The sequence below is a fragment of the Lethenteron reissneri genome, chromosome 27 (assembly GCF_015708825.2).
Source record: "Lethenteron reissneri isolate LAM-NWPU_2019-01 chromosome 27, ASM1570882v1, whole genome shotgun sequence".
Lineage (NCBI taxonomy): Eukaryota > Metazoa > Chordata > Hyperoartia > Petromyzontiformes > Petromyzontidae > Lethenteron > Lethenteron reissneri.
The window spans coordinates 7,100,066-7,125,131 of NC_083805.1; the positions used below are offsets into that span (position 1 = coordinate 7,100,066).

Consider the following 25,066-nt stretch of genomic DNA (forward strand, 5'->3'; position numbering starts at 1 on the left):
TACAGCACAGTAGTTACCACAGCTGCTGCCCTGTGATTGCTTGCTCACAGCATTGCTGACGAAAGTACCTCTCGATTTAAAGCTTTCGTGACTGCAGGGATTCATCTTCTTGGTTCTTTCGGTAAAGTCACGTAGAATTGAAATAATAAAATAATAAAATTAAAACATAATAAAATAATCCTCACGACGTTTTGAATCAGACTCTGTCTTCAGACTCTGTCTCCTCGACAGACCTGTTCTCCACCTGAGGACAGCTACTTGCGTTGTGGCCGAAACGTCGTGAGAATTATTTTATTATGTTTTATTTTTATTATTTTATTATTTCAATTCTACGTGACTTTACTGAAAGAACCAAGAAGATGAAAGTACCTCTGCTATCAAGTGCAATGAATACCCAAACACAAGCTTGCAAATTAAAGGAAAGTTAGTTAAGGTCAAACAATTACCCTCATAAATCTGCCTAACGAGTGGCTCTTGAAATCAATTTACAATATCTATCTTAGTAAAGTATTTAAAATACATTGTGTTGATGAGACGACACCAATGTTAATAATATTGAAGCTAAGGCAATCGGAATTAAATACAAGCATAACACCTTTGTTTAAAATGGTAAACGCTCGTTATTCATACCACGGCTAGCTGCGTGGCATTGTTTATTCAAGTGTTACGTTTTCTACACACATTTGTAGACATCAAACATGCATGGGACTAAGCAACTGTTTTACTGTTAAGCGAGCAATTAACCATGTTCTGAAAGCATAATTGTGCCTCAATAGATTGAAAAAGGTCAATCTGGGAAGAACACAATTGAACATTAAGATTTCATGAGGCATATAAAACTTGTGTTGGTCATGCATGAAAAAAATTCGGCTCTAAGCATAACAATCCTTAATAAGTGTCAATAAAAAGGATGTTTCCTGAATGTATGCTTATGGCCAGGAGCATGCGTGTTTGAAGCAGAGGCCTGTGGAGGGCATGTATCTCTCCACTTTATTGCCGGCTATAATCCCAGGTGCCTCACTAGATTGAGCAAAAAAACTAGAGTTAGTGCCGTGGCAGGATATTTCTTTCACACAAACACTAATGAAACAGTGGTCCCCCGTGTTTGTCAGGTTCTTTAACCGCGAACTTACTTTATTTTAAGTCAACGATTCACTTTGGAGACACGATGCTTCATTTTATGAGTTTTTATGTTAGTGATAAATGCGGATCTAATAACTACCTCTGGCAAAATGTGGTATGATTATTGTTAAAAACAGTGTTTCATCACCGATTAAAGTAAAAATACTGTTGTTACCAGCTCATAATGCCACTTCTGTATTCACCACTGCAATATATTTACATTATTGGATATCAAGACATTTAAATATGTTTCATCCTTTGAATAACTACACTGACAATGAGAAAATACATATTTACATCCATTATGCTAAAACTATGTAGGAACAATTAGCAATTTATTTATTTGGCCAATTTCATTGCTTGCAGCCAAAAGTGTATATTGTTTTTATGAAGATACTGTATGGGTCAACCAACATTGTTTCCTATTCATAATTTTGTATTAATCATGATAGGGAAAATACTTAATTTATAAAGTATATATTCAGTAAAGGCTTTGTTAGTGCTTTGAGGAGACAAGCTTGGAAAGTCTTGCCATTGTGGGTGTTTTTTCTCTGCCTAATTAATTATTATTCTCCGGCACAAGAATAGTGCCAAGGCCCTGGTGCTGGCTGGAAGGAGTGCTAAATTATTGCAGTGGCAGCTGAATTGCTTATAATTTAAAGGCAGCGTGGAGACCATCTGGAGCAGTATGGATCTTGGACCAGCTGCTTAAGAAGTTGGCTTTGCGCTAACACATGGATGGTAGTAATGCATACCAATGCAGACCCAGCATAAGCAAACAAATACATTTATCCACGTACTTTTCAGTGCACTGTGAATCATCGCCATTATTATGGACTAAACAAGGTAGGGCCATCTTACTGATGGTTTGTTTACAATGTTGCTGCCATTATAGTTAGAGTGTAATTTAATTAGCATAAAATAACACGCACTTATTTTGATTATATACCTTGGAGTATATATATATGATATATGCAACCAAATAAATTGGAAAGTTTGAATCATACTATATTTTTTGTGTAACACTAATATAGTGCTTCACTTTATTTTTTCGTGTTGTTTTCAACCAACGTAAACTGTATACCATACCATATACATGACCGCCCTATGAAACCTTAGGTCAGGGGGCATATGGAATGCCTCACACTGGCCTCAGGCCATCCTAATTAAGGGATTTACCCAAGCACCATCTGCTCCATTATTGGCGATGCTCTTCAATAACACAGTATATGTGGGTGAGGTACAGGGCCTGAAATAATTTGCAATAGAGATGCACTTTACCATTTTACTTTAATATGTTTTATTTGCTAACATGATTTGGCAAAATAGACCAAAAACGTTAAAAAAAAGTGGACAGTACATAAGCAATATGTATTGTTTTAGAAAAAATATCGGTATCACTACATTGCAAGAGCTTAGTAAACCATGTACAGTTTTTTTTAGCCTTCAGTCCCATGTTGAAGAAAAACCATTGATAATAATGCCAAGGATCATCTCTTATATCTTTGATACAAACTGTAATTGTTTTGATTGTTTTACTTCAAATTATGTGTATTGTATAAGATCACTGAATGATGCCGTAGTATAGATCCCAAGGTCTCCGGCTCGATGGCTATCACCTGGCATGGAAGTTGAAATAATGAGTAAGTTTCAGTGTCTCTCTTTCATATGGCCAATGAAGATCAACTGCTAGAGATTTAGTTGCAAGTGATTTAGCCATTCAATTACTTTGTTTGACAGTTGGTGAATTTCAGATACACCCACCACCTTCAAATGTATATTTGAGGAAGTCGCACACAGAAAAGCAAAAACATTCCCACCTGTGTTATCGGCTGTCTGCATTTTCCGTGGTTTGTGCGGATCCAGTTTAGCAATAGCCATTGTCTCCATACAAGATGCCAGTCGGGCAGTGTGGTGTTGGGCCTTGCCAATCAGGAGTTTGTTGGACACGTTGCTTGCAGCCTATGCATTGGTGCATGCCATTTCAATGATGGAATTCACATCCCGCAGAGTCTGTGCGTGTTTCCTAAATAGATTTCTGGATCTTGGCTGTCGGAAACGGGTTGTCATTCAGATCGTCATTGATTGGCAGGTTTTGGGTCGGCATCTAATCGGCGCAGTTCACGGAATGCTGCACATCTGGTGGTGCAACAGTTGAAAATACAGGAAGCCAAGGAAATGGTGTGGATTTTAAAGTTTCCGTAATTGTTCGTATCACGATGTTCGGTTCGGTATTAATGAGTCGACAGTGGGTGCTTTTTTGCCATCGCTGGTGTGCAGTCATTAGCAGTTCAGTACGTCCAGGCAATGGCCACAGTCAATGGCGGAGCCAGGATTTTCAGGTAGGGGGGGCAAACCCTCCAGCAATGAAAAATGATAGGAGTTGTTAGTAAATAAGGACTTGTCCCTTGCTTTTTATTCGACGCGCGTGCGGCGATGGCACAGCCATCGATCGAGGGTCGAATTCAAACCGTGTTGTGTGATCGGCATCACGCTCGCTGAAGGTGTTTGCCTTCAGGGAAGTTGAGTCCTGTATACGCAACTGTGCACAATTCTGTGAGTCACTTATAACTGTTTTGCCGTTACTTATTGCCAATTATGGACTCGGACTATTGTCCTATCATCTCATAAATTCCTTGGTACGTAATAATATGCTACACAGTGGCAGTGGGGGTCGCAAAATGCAGATTTATTACTAATAAACACCAATGATCCGATCGAAATCCCTAATTTCGATTGGATCATTGGGGAGGCACGTGCCACCACCCCCCTTCCCCCCACGGCATCCAAAGCACTGAGACAACCCTCACAACGAAATTTTGAGTAATATTCACCCTTGTCTTGATTATGCCGGTAACCTCTTTCAGATGCTCATTGAAAGTCAGTGTATGCTCAAGCGTCACGTCGAGGTCGATTGGCCTCGGGAAATGTCGCGCCTTTTTGTCACGACAAAGTCACGTCGAGTGTGGCTGTCGAGACGAAGTGCCGAGGCAATCGATTTGTTTGGTCTCCATCGTCGCTTTGACAGTACTCCTCCACAATGTTGGGGTCAGAGTTGAGAGTGGCCTCCACCTCACCGAGGCCCGAGGCCTTGTGTAGCCACGGCCACGTGGTCCGCGTGCACAAACTTGCGGGACGTTGTCCATGGTGTTATCGCTTTATTGCCGGTTGAATAGTGTCGGAGTGAGCACAGATTCCTGGGCAAGTCCATTATTCAGGGCGGAGGTATACTGACATGTTCACTCAACAGTACTAATGGGTAAACGGCAGCATGGTGAGTGTGGTGGGCTAAAGTGTGGGTACTCCCTCCTCTTCCACGATGCCTGGCTAGTGTGGAAGAATAGGCTAAATACCCTCTGGAGGGGGCTATTTAGAGCTCCTTCTAGTCGAGGTCCTTCGACCAGCAGTGGAGTGCCACGGTGGCGAGATGTTAACTACCTTGCCTAGTATGCAGGAGGTCCTGGGTTCGATCCCAACCCTGACACCTGTATATTTGGAGTTTGCATGTCTCTCTCCCCATGGTCGCGTGGATTTGTCTCCGGGTCCCTCCCTCTCATCCTGACCTAGTCCCCTTTACATGTTCTCAGTTCCAGCAAGTCTCACTCAACCTTTCCCTGCTGTTGTCCCCATTGCATGGAATTCCCTCTTTCTGGCCTTCTACACTTGCCATTGCCCTCTTTAGGAGCAAAAGAGTGATGAGATGTTAACTACCTCGCCTGGTATACAGGAGGTCGTGGGTTCGATCCTGACCCTGACGCCTGCTGCTGTATATTCAGAGTTTGCATGTTCTCCCGGTGGTCGCGTGGATTTATTTTCCCAGTCCTTCGGCTTTTCCCTCCACATTTAAAAACATGCATTTGTGGCCAGGTCACTTCTGAAAAATAACTATATAGCTTCGTGGGTCCGACCTGGTGTAAAAAAATAACTACTGAGCTGCAGCCTTAACTAATCAACATCACAAAAACACAAATAATAATTAAACACTTGTTTAATGTTGTTTGCTTAAAAGGGCACCATGACAAGAATACATTGTGACAGGTTTTTACCACTGCATATCCTCTTCATCTTCTTGGTTTTTTCGGTAAAGTCACGTAGAAGGGAAGTAATAAAATAATAAAAATAAAACATAATATTATTTTGTTATACTATTATTTTATTATGTTTTATTTTTATTATTTTATTACTTCCCTTAAACGTGACTTTACCGAAAAAACCAAGAAGATGAATCCCTGCAGTCACGAAAGCTTTAAATCGAAAAGAAAAACTGCATATCCTGTTGCACTAAATTACATGAGTGGTCTGTGGAACAAGTGTCTTCATGTATAATATATTTACGTAAATATGAGGGACGAACAAAAAGTACGTAAAAAAATATCCTTGTTCACAAAACGTTGACAGGAGACACATGTTTCCCACATGGCAACCACCTCCACTCGTGGAGGTAAACCTCATTATCATCACATCATCTCGGGAAACCATTGTGCACACACCTCATGGTATTCCAACTCGGTCATCTCCTCCAGAGCATAGTTACCAATTACAAATGTATCACCATGTTCCTCCCGCAACACTTGCTGGTATGCCTGCATCGTTTCCTCCACTGTCTGTGCATTTTCGGGTGGGGGGGGGTCTACTCTTCTTGTTCTGTCACTGCTAAGGCTTATCGGCATAGTCTGATTTGCGGCCCTTGAATTGCTTGGCCGGCTTCCCAACATTGCTTTCACATGGGCAGATGTTCTGGCGGACAATGCAATCTGCCATCAATCTCACAGGTTCAACACCTTAGTTCATTCACTCTAAACTATCGCAGCTTTCTACTTGAACTGCACGTCCACTTTTGCCATCTTGATCACACGTTGGTTTCAGGAATATGTTTTGTTTTACGATGCGATGCGATACAATTCGATTCAATATCAAATTTAGCGTTAAGATAATTATTGTGATATCAGTTTCCTGTAACTTAGCAATTGTGCGACGTGCTGCATTGTATTATTTGTGCTGTTATTCCACTACAGTTCAGTCAATGTATGATCTGTAAGGCTTAGAACGCGTTCGCTGTCATTCACACAGAATAAAATCATTGATTAAATGAACTATGCAAATGTTGACATCGTAATTGCTCAGAAAAATACTTTGCAAAGCAGTAATTCAATTTAAAAAATCACTATATATTTACAACTTAAATTACTTAGCTTGTCTTTCACTTGATATTTTTTTCGGATATTTAAAAAAACGCCAACAATAATCACGATATAATAATGTTTTGAAAAACTGACGGTCCAATTACCGTAGATCTCACATCACTGGATTTCAGGATATACCGGAGTTTTGCCATATTGTGGCAATCCTTGTTTAGAACTCCCAATTTTCGCCTAACTATAAGACACACTACTCCCCCCCTCCCCACCGTAGTAAAAGTTGTAGGTGCGTCAGCTGCGTGTGTGTGTGACCGGATTTGTAAAACATTCTTGACACCAGGCACCAGTTTGGGGGTACGGTATATCTTACTTTTCGAAGTGTCTGATAATCCCGCAATAATGATACCACGGAACAACTCCATGTGACCATGAGTGGTGCTACGTACATGTTATTCAGCATAATGGGCTCTGGAAAAGCCTTTTGGTATACAGTGGAACCCCTCTTAATGACGGTAATTGGTTCCACAAAACCAGTCGTTAAGTGATTTGGTCGTTAAGCGAGTATAGGAAATACATGTTAAGGCCTAAATTCGTTCCAATAGCATCGACTGTTACCATTTTTTACTCCAAAAAAGTACTTTATAATATTCAAACTATGGATATTAATACATGAAGATACTAACAACATTATAAACACATAATATTAAAAGAAATATGGTTAATCAATGCATTCATTCATGTTTACTATACTTACAACAGCCCGTCGTTAACAGGGGAATGGTCGCTAAGCTAAAACATTTGGCTCTATGGAGGCACTACACTACTATACACTACACTATACACTACTATATACTACTCTACTATACACTACACTATAGACTACTATACACTACACGATACACTACTATACACTACACTACTATACACTAAAACTACTATAAACTACACTATACACTACACTATACACTACTACTATACACTACACTACTATACACTATATACTATACTATACACTACACTACTATACACTACACTATACACTACACTACTATACACTACACTACTATACACTACTATACACTACACTACTATACACTACACTACTATACACTACACTATACACTACACTACTACACTACTATACACTACTATACACTACACTATACACTACACTATACACTACACTATACACTACACTACTATACACTACTACACACTACACTATACACTACACTATACACTACACTATACACTACACTACTACACTACTATACACTACTATACACTACACTATACACTACACTATACACTACACTATACACTACACTACTATACACTACTACACACTACACTATACACTACACTATACACTACACTATACACTACACTATACACTACACTACTATACACTAAAACTACTATAAACTACACTATACACTACACTACTATACACTACACTACTACACACTACACTACTATACACTATACACTACACTATACACTACATTACTATACACTATACACTACACTACTATACACTACACTACTACACACTACACTACACTATACACTACACTACTATACACTACACTATACACTACTATACACTACACTATACACTACACTATACACTACTATACACTACACTACTATACACTACACTATACACTACTATACACTACACTATACACTACACTACTATACACTAAAACTACTATAAACTACACTATACACTACACTACTATACACTACACTACTACACACTACACTACTATACACTATACACTACACTATACACTACATTACTATACACTACATTACTATACACTATACACTACACTACTATACACTACACTACTACACACTACACTACACTATACACTACACTATACACTACACTACTATACACTACACTATACACTACTATATACTACACTATACACTACACTATACACTACTATACACTACACTATACACTACACATTGGGTTCTATGGAGGCCCATCGTTAAGCGATTAGTCGTTAACAGGGGTGATTGTTAAGAGGGGTTCTACTGTATATACTCTGGAAGAAATGCACAGCTTTACATTTCTTGTGACACACAAGGTCGTCTTCTCTAAAAATGGCCAAGCCTAGTTTTAATAATGATATTAATTGCTACACGACATTCACTGCCCTAATTAGATATGCTTACACATTCGACTTCTACATACAATCGTGATGTTATCAACAAACATCTATAATTTTGATAATTAATCTATAAATTGTCAGAATGCATTAAAGGGAAATGCAACTTATTTTTCGGGAAACAAAAACAACCTCGATTAATTGTATTACGATTTGTTATGGACAGTGCATATAATTAAACTCGTGTGGGCCCAAATTGAATGCATTACTCATTACATCATTCAAGATGTATAGTGGAAGCTTCTATTTAAACATTACAGGGATCTGAAGCCCTTGTGAATACCTGCAGAGGTAATAGCGTTCTTGTCAAGGGTACCATGTTCCTGTCCAGCAGCCCACAAGACTACGACATAAATTTCACTGGCAATGCCATTGATTGTGGTATGTATATATATATATATATAATTCTACATGCATTCCTATGCTGGTTAAAATACAAAAGATATGATTCATGTTTTCAAATAAGTGAGTTGAATGTGTGGGACCGATTTCTCAGAATACATCACTTTTCTGGTGTTGAGAATTTGTATTGCAGCCATACCTCTGTGGCAGTGTTGTAGCTCCAGTGTCATGCAATATTAGGCACACTGAGAGACATTCACACACACTGAGAGACATTCAAACCCAATTGTCCATTAATCACATTTCACATTTAAGAAGTTTAGCAGCACACTTTAAACATCGCCAAATATGCATGATTGCAAGTTTTGATCACCATTGCGCAATTATAAAACCAATTACTATGTATTAAGTATTGCCATAATTTGCAAATGATAAAATAACGTGCTTTATAGATTGATTTGTAATATAAGAGTTAACATTACATGAGAATGCTACTTGTCTCAACAAAACACAGACGATGACTGTAACGACAATATTAAGAGCCTTTGTGCTGTATATATTCATCAACCAAACATTTCTTTGCAATCGCACCCTCTTTATCCTTGCAAAGGAAACACAAACCCCTCGCCTGTGGTGTTTGCTTTAGCCAGTCTCGTCACGATGACCAAAATCATCTCCAGCGTCAAGAATGACACATCACTGCCTGGATGCCGTCTCGTCATCAGGATTGCCTAGAGGGCATGAGGGGCAATTCTCCCCAGACCACACAACAATAGAGGACCCCACAGTGTTTTACTCGCGAATGAATAAGGGGGGGGGGGGGGGCACACGGCATTCTGCCTCCAGGCCTGGGCCTCTGGGAACTTCTGAGAGGCCCTGCTTGCAATTAATTGGTTTGAACTTTCTCCAGTTCAGTATTGGCCAAAAACTCAAGTCTCCCATCAGCGAAAAGTTACCCAAGTTATGTGTATCTCAAATTCAAATATTCGTCTGACAAAGTGCTTCCTAAGCATTGTGGTGAAAATCGATAGCGAATTATCCTTCTTTATCCACGTATTTAAACCCCATGCACTGCCAAAACCTACACTCAACTATTGTAACTCTTCTCTATAGCCGCTCCAAATCCCTCACCACCAAACTATTAATTATTAAGATGGCCGTCACCAGATGTCTCACCTGGACCTGTGAAGGAGACCTTCAGATTCCTTCACTAGCTCCAATTACAGTCCAGGCTCAACTATAGCGTCCCCTCCACCCACCACTTACCTCTCATCCTGACCTATTACCCTTTACATGTTCTCAGTTCCAGAAAGTTCCACTCAACCTTTGCTTAATATGAGGCTGCTCATTCTCTGCTGTTGCGTCCATTGTATGGAATTATCTCTTTCTGGCCTACGCTTGCTCTTTAGGAGCACAACAGTGGTGAGATGCTAACTACCTCCCCTGGTATACAGGAAGTCGTGGTTTCGATCCTGACACTGATGCCTGCATATTCGGAGTTTGCATGTTCTTCCTGTGGTCACGTGGATTTATTCTCCGGTTTTTCCCTCTACATTTAGAAACGTGCGTTTAGAGTATTTGGCTCCTATACATTTCCACGTGATACACAACTTCGTTGAGCTATCATTTGTGTCCAGGTCGCTTCTGAAAAAGATCTATATAGCTCAGCGGGCCTTACCTCGTAAAATAAAAATTGTAAAACAAAGTTAATATTTCTGGTCAGACTCAATTGTTTTCTTTTGTCTGTGAAGTCTTCATTCACACCTTAACATTTTGCTTATTCTGTTCCCTCTCCACCTTCTGGCATTTTTTTTTCACTTCATCACCTCTGACGAAAAAAAATCCCTCTTCTTCATATATAATCTCAATATCTCCATAAGTATCGTGGTGACAGAGTATTGTTAATATCAAAGTTATATTTTCATGGCAAAAATGGTAGGTGAAAATTATTAGTTTTTCCACATATTTAAAGGGAATGGGAAAGGTATGTTTTCCAATGAGAAGCTTAATTATTAATTCAGGTAAATATATACCCCAATGCTCTTTCAAATAAAGATTCCTCTTTTCATGCCCCAACATAAAAAAATGCATATGTTTTAGTCCCATATCCTAGGGGCTTTCCAAACCAATATTGTCAAGCAGCATTAATTTAAACAAGCAAACTCTGGAGTGGTTTCAACCTTTTTGATAAGAAAAAGCACGCTTGTTAAATACTGTTGGATTGACAGATGTTATTAGCAAAGCACACCATCTACAAGATGGGTTCCTAGTCAATGAAAAATATATATAAATGTGCATTTTGCATTGTAGCATATTATAGGTAATAAAATACATAGCTCCATTTGTGCTCTCCACATGAACAAAATGTTTTCGTCTTGTGAATCAATTGTTTTTCAGGCCCAATATCCAAAAGAAAAAGTCTGGACCGCTTAAACTATTTCTGTCCTGGTCTCATAAGTAGGCTTACAGCTGAGTTACCACACTCTTTGGGATGAAAGCAGTGGCAAAATGGTTAGCACGCTGCACTATAAACCCATTCACCTCATTTTGATTCCAACCTTAGTGTAATAAAGGACTCGACCCTGGTTCTGTCTCCGTGTCCTTTATTTGGGTTCGCGTTCTCCTTCCCTCACGGCACTCCTCCTGAGACTCTCTGCCTGGCAGCTCCACAGCTGCCTTCGCTCCCGTAGCCTTCCGCGCTCCTGCAGCTCCGCTGCAGGCTCTTGGTGCAGCCCTCTGGCTGCTCTCACAGCAGCTCCACCGCTGCTCCCTGTTCCTCCGTGCTCGGTCACCGCTGGCCGGCGGTGCCGAGTCTTACCGTGTGTGGCGATCTCGCCACTCCCCAACCTCAGCCCTCCGTGGCCTCTGTGGCTATCTCGCCATCTCCAATCTCAGCCCTGCGTGGCCTCTGTGGCTATCTCGCCATCTCCAACCTCAGCTCTATCCCCAACTCTCTTCCACCCCGCTGGCTGGCGCCGTCATGAGCCCCTCAGCCACCAGGCTGAGGCACGGCGACCACCCAACGTGTTCACCACCCTTCACTCCCCCGACTGACCCAGATGGCTTCCTGTCTCCCCGCTATAACTTCTCCCCCTCGTGACCCTGACTCCTCCCTCTCGGATCGTCATATCCGCCCCGCCCATTTACGCCCGCATTACATTAGGATAAACATGCAAGCCGCATGCCCGACATTGCATGGAGATGCCTTCCTTCAGCAGTGGATTCACAAAGGGCTGTAATTTTCATCATTATTTTTATTTTATCTTTTTTTTTACATGATCTTTAGTTCCATAAATGATGTACTGCAAATGCTAACAACTTAGAAACAACAAGTCATGTGTATGGAAGCAAAATACCAAGTATACCAATCTTATTACTTATTCAGCTAGTGTGACCAATTGTGTAGAGATTGTGACATTTGGAAGAAGGATAGTCATTAATGGAGTAGAGGCCTCCTTGTCGCAAGGGCCTCTTTGAATACCTGATTTGATTTTAGCATATTGCATGAGCATTTTCTCCTGTGAAAACTATAGACGTATTATATGTTGGTGCACTTTAGACAGATAACAGCCTACTTCATCAATTTGACTCAGGTTAGACATTTGATACTGTGATACACAATTAAATGTGAATTCATGAACAAAAACATGCATAACCATATCTTAATTATAATTAAATAATGCATATACATATTTGAGGATTTTTTTCCGTGCTTTTGTTATTTGGTTGGCATAATCGAAAAGAGACCAGATGGTTCATTGGGACACTGTCTACAGAAAAGCCAACCACACAGATGCCTATCTAAAACCTGACTCCCACCACCATCCAGCCCAGAAGAATCCCCTCATCAAAACCCTACACCATAGAGCCCGTTGCATCTCCGACCAGCACCACCTAGCCAGTGAACTGGAGCATGTACACCAAGCCTTCAAGATGAATGGATATTCGGACCACACAATCCGCAAAGCTGTCACCCCAACCTTGGGGAGAGAACCATCTGAGGACCCAATCAAAACCATCACCTTGCCATACATAGCAGGGGTTACCAAAATGATTTCCAAAATCATGAACAAACACAAGATCCAGGTTCGAGTCAACACAGTACATCAAATTCTTGATCTGATCCCATATGTGAAAGATGTGATCCCTGACATGCAATACCCCGGTGTCTACATACTAAGCTGTGTCTGCGGCAGTAGTTACATTGGGGAAACTAAACGACAACTCTCGGACCGTGTTCGCGAGCACAAGGCAGATCTGAAACATGGTAGGACCAATACCTCGGCTGTGGCTGATCATTGTTTTAACGCTGTGGGCTCACATGAAATTGCAAACCCATCAAAGATTTGTTCATGAAGCCATCCAGATATATAAACACAGACACAACTTCAACCGAAAAGATGGGTACAAATTGAGCAATCATTGGAAGGACGTGATTAACCAGGTAAAGTTTTAACCTGCTGTGATGTTTACATCCTTCCTGCCGATGTTAGCTGACTCTCTGAGTTGCATTACTAGGTTGGATGTCTTTGTATTGACATGTTGGATGGATGTCCTACTCGCTCTGTCACCGATGCATCATTGACATGCTAATCTCTATTTATATTCTTTGGGTCTTTTGGTAAAGCCACGAACATAGAAAAAATAACAAAAATCAAAATCACTACGTTTCCATCGCAACACAATCAATCGTCTTCAGGTGAAAAAAAATCGAATCTCTCACAATCCAATGGCGACTTCCACAGCCTCAGGGAGACCATCTCTAGCCCTGCCTTCTTACCCTGAGGGGACTCCCATCTCAGGCCTATAACACATTCCTGCGGAGGGAGCTGGTAGGAACGTTGGGTTGCTCGGTCAATGGCCAGGGTCAACGGTGGCATGGTGTATTCCGCAAATATGCCCGACTGTGAGGGCGGGCACAAGCCTGGCGTGAGTAGGTTAAACGTTGAGTTTTATAAGGGCACCACGGGGTGACCAGCCCCACCCTGCCCACCCAGCCCCTCCCCACCCTCCCCACCCAGCCCCTCCCCACCCTCCCCTCCTCACCCAGCCCCACCCTCCCCACCCAGCCCCTCCCCAGCCCCTCCCTCCCCACCCAGCCCCTCCCTGCACGACGGACAGACGGACACAATAATCCCCTGTGGGCTGGTGTAACCAGGAGGTTTCTACCAGTATAATACCTTGTTTCAGTAGCTTTCTCTCTCTCACCTGAAGACGATTGCCTGTATTGCGATCGAAACGTCGTGATCTATTGTTTTTCTATCTATGTGACTTTACCGAAAGACCAAAAGAGTATATCCCAATTGTCAAACGTAGCAAATGCTAGAGGTTCCTTTGGGGGATATTTGCTGCCTGAATCCAATGCAAAAAAAGAAAATTGTATTAGCATTTCATGTGATCATTTATGCTTATGCATTTAAGCTCAGGACGCGTGACATTAATATGCAATGATTGGCTTCATCATTCATAAAACATGAGCCTTGCACAGGAAGTACTATTTAAATGTATTTGGAATACAATCCTAATCCTAAAACCCAGTAAGGCAATTACTCTGCCTGTTGTTTAAGAGACCAAGCAATTAAAACATTGTGACCAAAATTAAATCTACCACTACACCAGTTTCCAAGCCCAATAAACAAGATAGGAAACCAGATTGAATAGTATTCTGTGCATCCATTGCAAATGTGGTTCATATGAAATGGGTTTAATTCACCATTACGTTATCTTTTTTTTACTGTGCATTTTACACAAATTTGCAAAAGGCAATTTGATGCCCTTCGTTTGTCTTTGGGTGTTATGAGTATAACTTGCAAGGAGTTCAATTTTGTGTTCATTTTGTTGAAGCTTGCCCAAAAGTTAATCATTAAAATGTACACGCATAATCAACAGGTTGCATTCAATCGTTAAGAAAAAGGTTCAATGGCTTATTAAATTCTTTCAACGAAGCTATTACAGTGTTTTCCTTATGAGTACATGCAATGTTACGATCATGGCGTAAAATGAAGATACAAAACTGGAAGCTGTAGATCACACTGACCAAATGATTGACTGCATAATAGAAAGCACAAATGCAGAAGCAATACATATAGTGATAAAAAAATATTTAACACTCAAATAATGACAGGCATCATATCTAAATGTATCGTCGAAGGCTTGGGAAGGACCTGTCAAACTGATATTTATCTAAACGTATTATCCTCTGGATTTAACTTAGATTGTCCCGCATTAATGTATCCCATTGGAATGCAACCTTACCTGGCTGTTATAAAATGAACTGCATATCATAAAAACAAAATATGCAAGTGAAAATGTGCCATATAATATAACTGATATCTTTCTGGCCTTCTATTCTTATATATAAAACAGTTGTATTTTTTTAGACATACGTTTATAAGATGGAAATAATAATTGCATAATGCATATGTGGAATAAAATTGGACGGAGGTTCTTGAATACTAATTTGCTAGCTGTGTATATTAACACTTTTTAAATGTATGCATGTACAATACTCTTTTAACCATACACTTCCCATATGTCCCTCCAAGTTCAAATTACAATTTAATGAAACAATCAATTTTTTACAGTTTTTCAGAGTTTACCACGGGGAAAATGTACTAAATCGGAGGAATAAAATGGGAACTGCAAAAAAATTCCCCAGTGAGCTGTCGTGTCTAAATAATACCTAGATGAAATAATTCCCAAGAAGTGCTTGTAAAAACCTCAAAAATGGGGAATTTGGGACCCAAGATTGGAATTGGAAGAGAGTAATAACTTTCGCTGGGCAACACTCAACCATTAGTAGAGTGGTAGAAATGATATACGATAAACAATTTCACTCCCAAAATCTTGGAGGTTGAAGGTCTTTTGTGGAATGAAGGCTCGGAGTAAAAGCAATACAATTTGTCGACTGCTCACAAACACAACATTAGCAAAACTGCTGAGTCAAAAGCGGCACTTTTCAGGGGAAAAAAACGAAATGCATTGATGCGTGTGAGGTTGGAGTATACAATTGCGTGTCAAGTAGAGTTTTTTTACCTTTCTGACATCGTTACTATTTGCCATTTAATAAGAATTATATTACAATTGCTGAAGACACTTTTGTTGTTGTTTTTATTATTGTAAATAACTCGTATACAATTATTTATGATCCTAAACGATTGTGGAAGCCTGCTTACAATTCCACGAACAATTACCATTTCAAATGTTTGGCGTTAAGAATAACATTCTTCCATCTGACAGTTTGGACGTAAGGTTTTTCTTGAATTAAGCAGCATATGTGTCTAACCTCAAGCTACTTATTTAATTAGGATTATAACATTGTCAGTGGCAATTATTGTTTCTGAAGGGATAGTTGCAATAGACGTTACTCCATTAGGAATGCATTGTTAAATGTATTGGCCGTGGCATTACTACAAATTTAATAACAGCTGTCACAAATATATATTTTTAAAATCTGAGTTACTTTCTCATTGAAACATAAATCCAAATTAACATTTAAAAAAATGGGCCGATTAAAATGTTTAATACGTGGTTACCAATACTCTATGCTCACTTCCAAATAGTGGAGCTGCTGTATTATAACACGTATTCTCTGATGCCTATTGCAGAGTCCCTTTACGTATCAGGTTTGACATCAGTGGCCCCATTTGTGGATATTATTCCACAGAAAAAAACGGCACTAATAATTTCTTCTTTTCAAATAACACTGAAACTTATTGAGTGCTTTGAATTGGAAAATGGAGAAATTGCTTGCTAGTCCCCTGCAGAAGGTTTGCACGAAAAAATGTTATCAGAGGCATATTTATGGTTTTGGGAATAACCTCTCAACCAACAAGTCAATGCTAGCCCGAATAAAAAAAACACCTAGTGCCTTTAAACAAAAAAATATATACCTTTAGAAAGTTGCTATGTTCTGTATTGAAGGCCGCTCTCACTTATTAATATAGATCTCTTTTAGGAAAAATTTACGTTTTCCAAATAATTCATTACCAGACAACAGTGTATTTGATGATGCTGCGTTGGCAGTGATGCACGAGTGCAATTGAACAGAAAAAAACTCAACACATTCATCAATAACACTGCCTTAAAAAGTTAACATGTATAATAATCGGCAACATTTTGAGCAATGCCCCTTGCCCACAGCACATAAATGAATTGTCAAAAATATGTTAGCATTAGGAAGTTATAATAAAATAAACCCATGTAATATCAGCAAATGATTACGAACATTAGCTGTTGAATAATTCACACTTGTATTTTACCTAATGTCTATTGAACCAACCATTCCCTATCGTTATTTGAAAAAAAAAAACAGCTCTCTTCAAGGAATTCTCTATTTAAATTGTTCTCTTTCTATTTTCCCCGACGAGGTTGCAAAAAAATAGAGAGAGAGAGAGAGGAGTCTGCTCACTCTATCCGTTTTCAACCCTCTAAGCATAATAACAATATTACACTTTTAAATTCCCATTAGCGCTAGATGTCACTTTTAAATCTTGATTTAACGTGAATAATTAAGTTGTTATACTCTACTTCACTCATCTTGACAGTGTGTTTGCTTGGCACTTCTCATTTATCTCACTCTAAAGCATTGCATGATAAATGTAATTACACACACTCTCTCTCTGGAGATGATTTAAGTCACTAGCGTTTGCCACGTACATATTTGAGCTGTTGTCACTGTCAGTTGTGAGAAAATAAGGTATTGTGTGTCGTTTCGTGGCAAGTATGAATAGAATTATACTTGGAATAAAAAAAGCCAATAGTTTAAAAGCGAAATGTGAATGTGTGTCTGTTCAAAATGTTTAGCATACTTCCCAACATGCAACAAACTTGAAATTTGGCATGTGGGTAGTTTCGAGACTGTACACAATGCAAAAAGTATAAACATAGACTTTTGTATTTGGGGGGGGGGGGGGGGGCGCAATAATGGATATATTTTGCACAGCAAGTGTACGGTGACGTCACATCTGTGATGTCACCCGCATGCGGCAGCGTCACACAGTGTGCCTGCTGACGTCACGCATCCCCCGCCCCCCCACCCTCCGCGTCGGCCGTGAATTAATCCAAGACAAAAATCCAAGTCTCGAGCGAAGCCGGGTAGTAAAGCTAGTTGGTATATATAATAGTGTTTCATTCAAATATGATTGAATTTGTTTAAGACTGGAATTGATAGCATTTTGTATTTTTAAGATTATGGTTTATATAATGCAGGGGTCACCATGTAATTCTTTATTTTTATGCTCAGATATTTATAAGACTCAAGCTCCCGAGATTTAAGGCGAGATAAAGAACTCCCGAATCATAAGTCCTTACGGACCAGACAGTAGAGTGCTATGAGGACGCGCGTGTTTTACGATACAGCTCACTAGGGGTGTGTGGCTCAGCGCCAGTCGGCACGCTTGGCTGCCTTTATTCATTTCCTCCTGCTTGGAGCAGTGGGGTTTTTTTTCAGGTTCAGTCAACTTAGGGGGAGGCACTCACACAATACAATGGCTGCAATCAACGCAGGGTTACTTGGATAGAAATGTGGTGTGTCAAGATATAATGCAACCACCCCTGAAGAAGAAGAAGAAAAAAACATCCTGCTAAAAATATGCATGAGTTCTCGGTCGAGGATATGGCCTCATTTGTGTATCCTTGTTTACACACGAGCAACTGAGTGCTGAGTCAGAAACAATTTGGTGAGATGACATTCTCTAAGAGAAACAAACTGTAATTTGAGATGTAAGAGGCATAGTCAGATAGAATAACTTTAGTTTCTGTGTTGATATGAGCAATTTAATCATTTGTAGGTTTACATACTTCCATACTCGTGAAATGCCGTTTAAACTGTTACGGCTGTTATAATGGTGTATTAAAATCATATGCTCCGTACACTCACACGTATTGCCGTATTTTTTTTATCTGTCACATTTTCTAATAAAGCTAGCAGATGATTTAATGTCAGATGGTGTTATATATTTATATTATTTTGGGAAAAGACAACTGGAAAACAGATTAGATTATGTATACATTTGGCAGTTATTGAGTGCAGACTGAAATCCAAATTATGAAATAAGGAGGCAGATGGGAGCAGGTTGGAAAACTAAACTTAATAATGAATTAATAATGAAAAACAACATACGAATGTGACATAAAGAAGATGGTTCATAACCAGTGATATATATATCCTGCCATCGCATATGATCATAAATGTGGATGAGGAAAATGGAACAGAAGGTGATAAGTATCAACTTAAACGTGGACAGGTGCCTGCTTGGAAACGACACTAAGAGACAGACATCGGAATTCCCACGAGCTAATGACAGCATACCGGATGAAGAAGAGTGCGTGGGCTCAGACAGGACATGTCACTGAAAGGAACGATCACCATTGGTTGAGATTTATGACGGAGTGGCAGCCAAAGGGAGAAAATCATATTCTTGGTTCTTTCGGTAAAGTCACGTAGAAGGGAAATATTGTTATTATTCCCTTCTACATGACTTTACCGAAAGAACCAAGAAGATGAATCCCTGCAGTCACGAAAACTTTAAATCGAGAGGGAACATCAGTTTAACACGTAGTAGGCTTTCGCGACCAATAGTATTCATAATAAAGGTTTTTGGGTTAGATCGCGTTATTTATAAATGTGTCGTAACCCTCCACCACCCAACACGGCCAAACAGCAAAAAAGTGTCACATTTACAAAGGACAAATAGTTCACTACTTAGCCCACCGGTGTGTTGAAGAGTGAATCAACATCTTTTATCGATTTAAAGCTTTCGTGACTGCATGGATTCATATTCTTGGTTCTTTCGGTAAAGTCACGTAGAAGGGACGGCTGCTTGCGTTGTGGCCGAAACGTCGTGGGAATTTTATGTTATTATGTTGTATTTTATTATTTTATTATTTCCCTTCTACGTGACTTTACCGAAAGAACCAAGAATATGAATCAACATCATTTAAATTTGAGTACGACGTTTCGCTGGTAATTACATCCAGCTTCATCGGGCGATTTGCCAGAATGGTGAGGCTCTCCTCTTGCTCCCGGTCTTAAATAGAGCAGCAGCAGCAGGGTGACGTCATCATTTAATTCATTAAGGTGCAGTGATTTGAGGCGGGGAGGGTATTGTAATTATATAATAGATTGGTAATCATTCAATTGTTATTCATTGGTATTTGTTTCCCTTATAAGAAATTGTAATTGTATGCCTGAAAGACATGTACTCGACTCTATGTATGTATGTATGTTGAACTTCTTTTGTACCGTACGTAGCCAGCCGTGCTAATTGGAGGTGTGTGACAAGGGCAACACATTCAACACAAACAGCAATTGTAAAGAAATGAGTCATGTTGACGTGCAATGATGAAACCAGAAGGTGGATGGATAAGAGATGGCAGCGCCTTGAGGAGGCCTTGAACCAGCAGTGTACAAATCGTGGCTGCTGATTGTATTCATATGGAATTATATAATGAATATGCAGCGGTAAAATAAGTAGAATATTTGGTCAACGAATATTGTTTTTAGTATCCCATTTGTAGAATAGTTTGCTGATAAACGTAGAGTCTCGATTTAAAGCTTTCGTGACTGCAGGGATTCATCTTCTTGGTTCTTTCGGTAAAGTCACGTACGTACGTCACGTACGTGACTTTACCGAAAGAACCAAGAAGATAAACGTAGAGTCATCTAACACATGCAAATCTGTCTGGCCCTTGAGTAGTCCTAATGAGAAAGCACCAGCAGTGATATAAAGCATTAAAACAAAACGTCGCGTAATCACGTTCCCATGGATTAAATGTCATACAAACTGAAAAAACTTCACACACACGGGATGGAATTGTATTTGTATCACAAGTTGCAGTGGCATGTTTACTTCACCAGCACCGCTTACATTTAATGAGCAACACTCCAGAATATAAAAGGAGAACTAATCGATTAAATAAAGTTGCGGCCTGCAATCACTGGCTGACAATCATGATCAACAGACCAGCTAAAGTTCTTAAAACTAATTTGAGGATTGTAACTGTGCGGCAGGTCTTCAGGGTTGTTGGAATTTTACGTATTACTTTTTCTTTTTTTGTTAAGATTTAGTCTTTGGTTCCTATTCTTCTCAGCTCACTATGTAACACTACAAGGAATTTTTTTTGTAATGAATGGTTAGTACATCATGCCTGTCTTCCTGTCTTACCAAATGTCTCTTATGTATCATACGATGCTTGGTATTTGATGAGATACGACACATACTTTGGCAAACATGTTCTGTTGATTTACCAGTTGTTTGTTTACCACTCCCACGAAATAAAATACACATTTCTAGGTTAACCAATAGAACATGTTGTGATAAACCTACACGTAAAAAGTTAAGTTAAAACACTTCAACCAAATCTCTTCGATCGGTATTTCTTACTTAAAAATGATATCGTAAAAAAAATGTTGTACGGCGCATTTTTTAATCTCACGTTGTTTATGGATGTCGTCCGTACAGGAAGCAGCCCTGTCACTGTGGGTAGAGTACAGCGATGGAACTATGGCCCCTCTCAACGTCTACCATCCTAACGACTACACCCTCGCCGTCAACTCGCTGGACGTGCAAATCGCTTCAGTTGACCAGGATCAGCAGTCTCCGTGGCCTGTGGTCATCGCAGAGGGTGAAGGAAATGGGCGACTTCTGAAGGTGAAGTTAAACATCCGAAGTGTTTGCCAGAAAAACAAGAGGAAAATGACCCTGATGTTGTCCCAGGCTTTTGTGCGAGTGAGGTTTGGAGGGGACATCCAGGATATAGAGAGCCCTGAAGATGTAAATGAAAACGACAGCGCTTTAGACATGCTGCCCAGTGAGCTGGATAATGATTACGAGGTGGAAACGGACACTGATGAAATCACAACCGTAGGGTACACCGACAGAAGCCACCGAGGGCTGCAAATAATAACAACAGACGACCTCGATACAGGGCAAAATGCGGCAGACGAAGAGTTGGAGGCTGTAACTCCTGCAATGAACAAGAACGGGGCTAGACCAAAGCTTTCTTCTACGGTCGGACCCGATTCAGGAGATCAAAGCAACGAGCGTGGGATTCACGTCAATACCGCGCACAAAGGCATGTCAGATTTGCAGATTGGGATGTACACCTTGTTGGGGGTGTTTAGCCTGGCTGTTGTGCTCTTCTTAATCAACTGTGCCAAATTATTTTGCAAGCGCAAGTGTCAAGAGAGACAACCGAGCCAAGAGGAAGAGGTCAATACGTCCCAAGAATGGGTTTCGTTGGGAACTTGCAAGAGGACGACCAAGAAGGAAACGCTATTCTCGCTCGGCTACCGGCAAGCAAGTGTGGTGGACAGTGGTCAAGGATACAGCCAGATTGAGGGCAGCAGCTCACAAGCCAGCGACGTTAGCTACCAAAACAGAGAGTACAGATCGTGCAAACACAAAGACGACCAGATGATTCCATACCACGGCGATGTCCCATTAAACTCTCCGACGACCGAACGGAAAAGGGTGACTTTTTCGACATTCACCGTTGCCGAAGCCGACGACAATAGCATCACCTACAATTTTCCTCTATAGATAAAAACATTTTAATGTTTGGTATTTTGAAGGACTTGGATCGGATAAGAGTATGTATTTTAACAAAATATGATTATAAATATTTGGCTGCTTGATAGGCGCAAGAGCTTTTTATAAAAAAAAAAATACAAAAACGTGAAAACCTTTCACATTGGTACGAGTAAGGATCGAAAATGATTGCTTTGGAAATGTAGATTTTTTTTTTAGGCATGCTGCCATACCGTCAACCAAAAGAAAACGAAGCTGGTGTACTAAGTGAGCAGTGCTGTGCGTGTGGGGGCCACACTGCAATGGACAACGTGACTCGCAGACCTGAACGTATCAACAGCCATACGTATTTCTTCGTGTTGTTTTATTACATCCCTCGTCTATTAAAGCTCGGGGCATTTCACCAGCACAGTAGAAGGAATTGCTTGTAAAATTTGCTGCAGAGACTCTTCTATCACCGCAACGGTGAGTACATAGTCGGTCACGTCATCATCATAACACTGCAGTTTTTTTCAGATGACATTACCATTGCCAGTGTTGATGGTTTGATTATTTATATCGTTGCTATTTATGTAGTCAGTGCTGCTGTAAGAATTTGAAATGCATATGGGTTTTTTTTTTACATTTATTTGTTATTTGTATGATTCTAATTTGCCATTTGTTTACAAATAGCACTGGTGTGGGTGGTAAAGAGATTAATGGAATGTACTGTGTTTGGTTCAGTCACAGCATCTCCCAGCCGGTCTTACTTTATACTGTATAAATGTAAATAGTGTTTGCTCAAATGCTCCTTAAGGGTTTGTTTTGCAAGTGTTGAATAATAAAGCACAATAATGATATGTCTGTTTCTCAACGGCCGTGGAATACATCATCAAGTCTTTTTTTATCGATCATATGAAATGAAATTTAATGGCCCATTTACATTTGGTACAAAAATAACCAAATAAACGTGTGGCCCACTGCTGAAACTGTTCTAATTTCATCAACATTTAACAGAAAATGTTCATATACGCTGCACACTTTAAATGAATAACAGTGCATTTTATCAACATGAAGGTTTCCTTTTAATTTAAGGTGTAACCTTAGCATCGTGTGACACCCAATTATTACTGTTTGCTCGTAGATAATTTCATACATGGATAGCTTCCCCATTCCAGAAGTATAACATTAAATTGCTCATTATCCTGGCAACTACCAATATGAGGTTATCGTCTTTGCATGCATAAGGGCCAGAAATAAATGCCAACAAGAAATGTCCATTAGTCATTGGCAAATGCTATTACTAAAGATTACAGAAAGTTGTTATTTTGGGGGGAAATGCTTTTTATAATATCTGACGTAATATATATTTTTCTGTACACTACACAGTAGTTGTGTGACAACACATAAATAAATAAAACTTAAATACTAACAATGTGAGCTACAATCACTTAACGGTGCATCCTACGGGCTTGAAGGGAGAAACATGGCCATTGATATGAAGTGTTAGGCATTCATTTCACACTGCATAATTTCCGGCTCACTGATAGAGTCGTAGACATGTGACTAATATCCACAACCAGAAGGAGGGGTATACTGGATGTGATGTGCCGGGTGCAAACACATTTTCAAGGCAGAAGAACGGAGCGGACCCGGCCAAAATTAGGCCCTGGTGTTACTGCAATTTAAATTCTGATAATTGCACGTACAATAACATAATTCTATTTCAATAGTCATCAAACATTGACCATGTAAAATGGGGAAATGTTCTCATCCAAGTAAGAGTATAAATTTTGACTTAAAACTTTCGTGACTGCAGTAATTTAGATTATTTGGTTCTTTCGGTAAAGTCACATAGATAGAAGAAAAATAATAAATATTATTTTTATTCACTTTCTTTTTTACTTTTATTATTATTTTTCATATTTTCATATCTACGTGACTTTACCGAAAAAAACAAAGAATAATTAAGAGTATACACCATTGTCTCTGCAATTTATGATTGAGCAGCAGCAGGCAATGCGACACAGAGGGTCAAAGTAGTCCCTGTAGTACAATTTTATAAAGTACAAAGTATTTTAATGCAGTTCCATTCAACTTTTCAACTAATTATTTATTGCTCAACAATCCATTGTACATTTACAACCTCAATTTGTTCCCATCTAAAGAGTGCCAAAACGTTTTTAACAATATAAATGATAAAAACTCTTTACTACTGTACTGATTTTGTGTTTTCTAATGGATAGTTTTAAAATCAACTTTTCCCTTTTCCATACAACCAAACGAAAATATGGATCTTGATTCACGAGACAGTTAAATCCATTTTATATGTATGTGTGTATATATAGAAGTATGCAGTATATTCATTCAATGTATGATAATTGAATGTTAAGTTGTTAACCTATTGTCCTTCCTCTGAATTACCTTGCTTTACAGATCTCATTTTCACGTGATAAAGGATGCTCTAAATACGACTTGCAATTAAAGCTCACATTTACATTGTTGTTGCTGGCTTGTGACTTGGCTTCAATGGTTCATTAACATTAGGAACACACAAAAAAACACTTTGCAGCACTAACGGCAATGCCAGTAAACGTGCATCATTTGTAAATTACGCAACAATGAAAGCAGTCAAAGGGACCATAGCGATGGCAAGCGCTCGCTGTGCAAAATGCGACAAAGGGAATCTTTGAGGTTGCACAGCTAAGCCGAACACGGTGGTCTGCTGACATAATTGAACTGTCTTGAGTTTGCACACTGCATGGGC

The 25,066-nt window shown here is 39.6% G+C and overlaps 1 protein-coding gene across 1 annotated transcript in view; it reads left to right on the forward strand.

The window, feature by feature from the left end:
* The window catches only part of LOC133348461 (transmembrane protein 132E-like), a 149,535-nt gene extending 124,756 nt beyond the window's left edge, over positions 1 to 24,779 (forward strand). The window contains exon 9 of the mRNA XM_061561276.1: positions 21,253 to 24,779. Within this exon, the coding sequence (XP_061417260.1) occupies positions 21,253 to 22,332 (1,080 nt within the window). The 3' untranslated portion in view covers positions 22,333 to 24,779. The remainder of the gene's footprint in view (positions 1 to 21,252) is intronic.
* Positions 24,780 to 25,066: the final 287 nt, after the last annotated feature.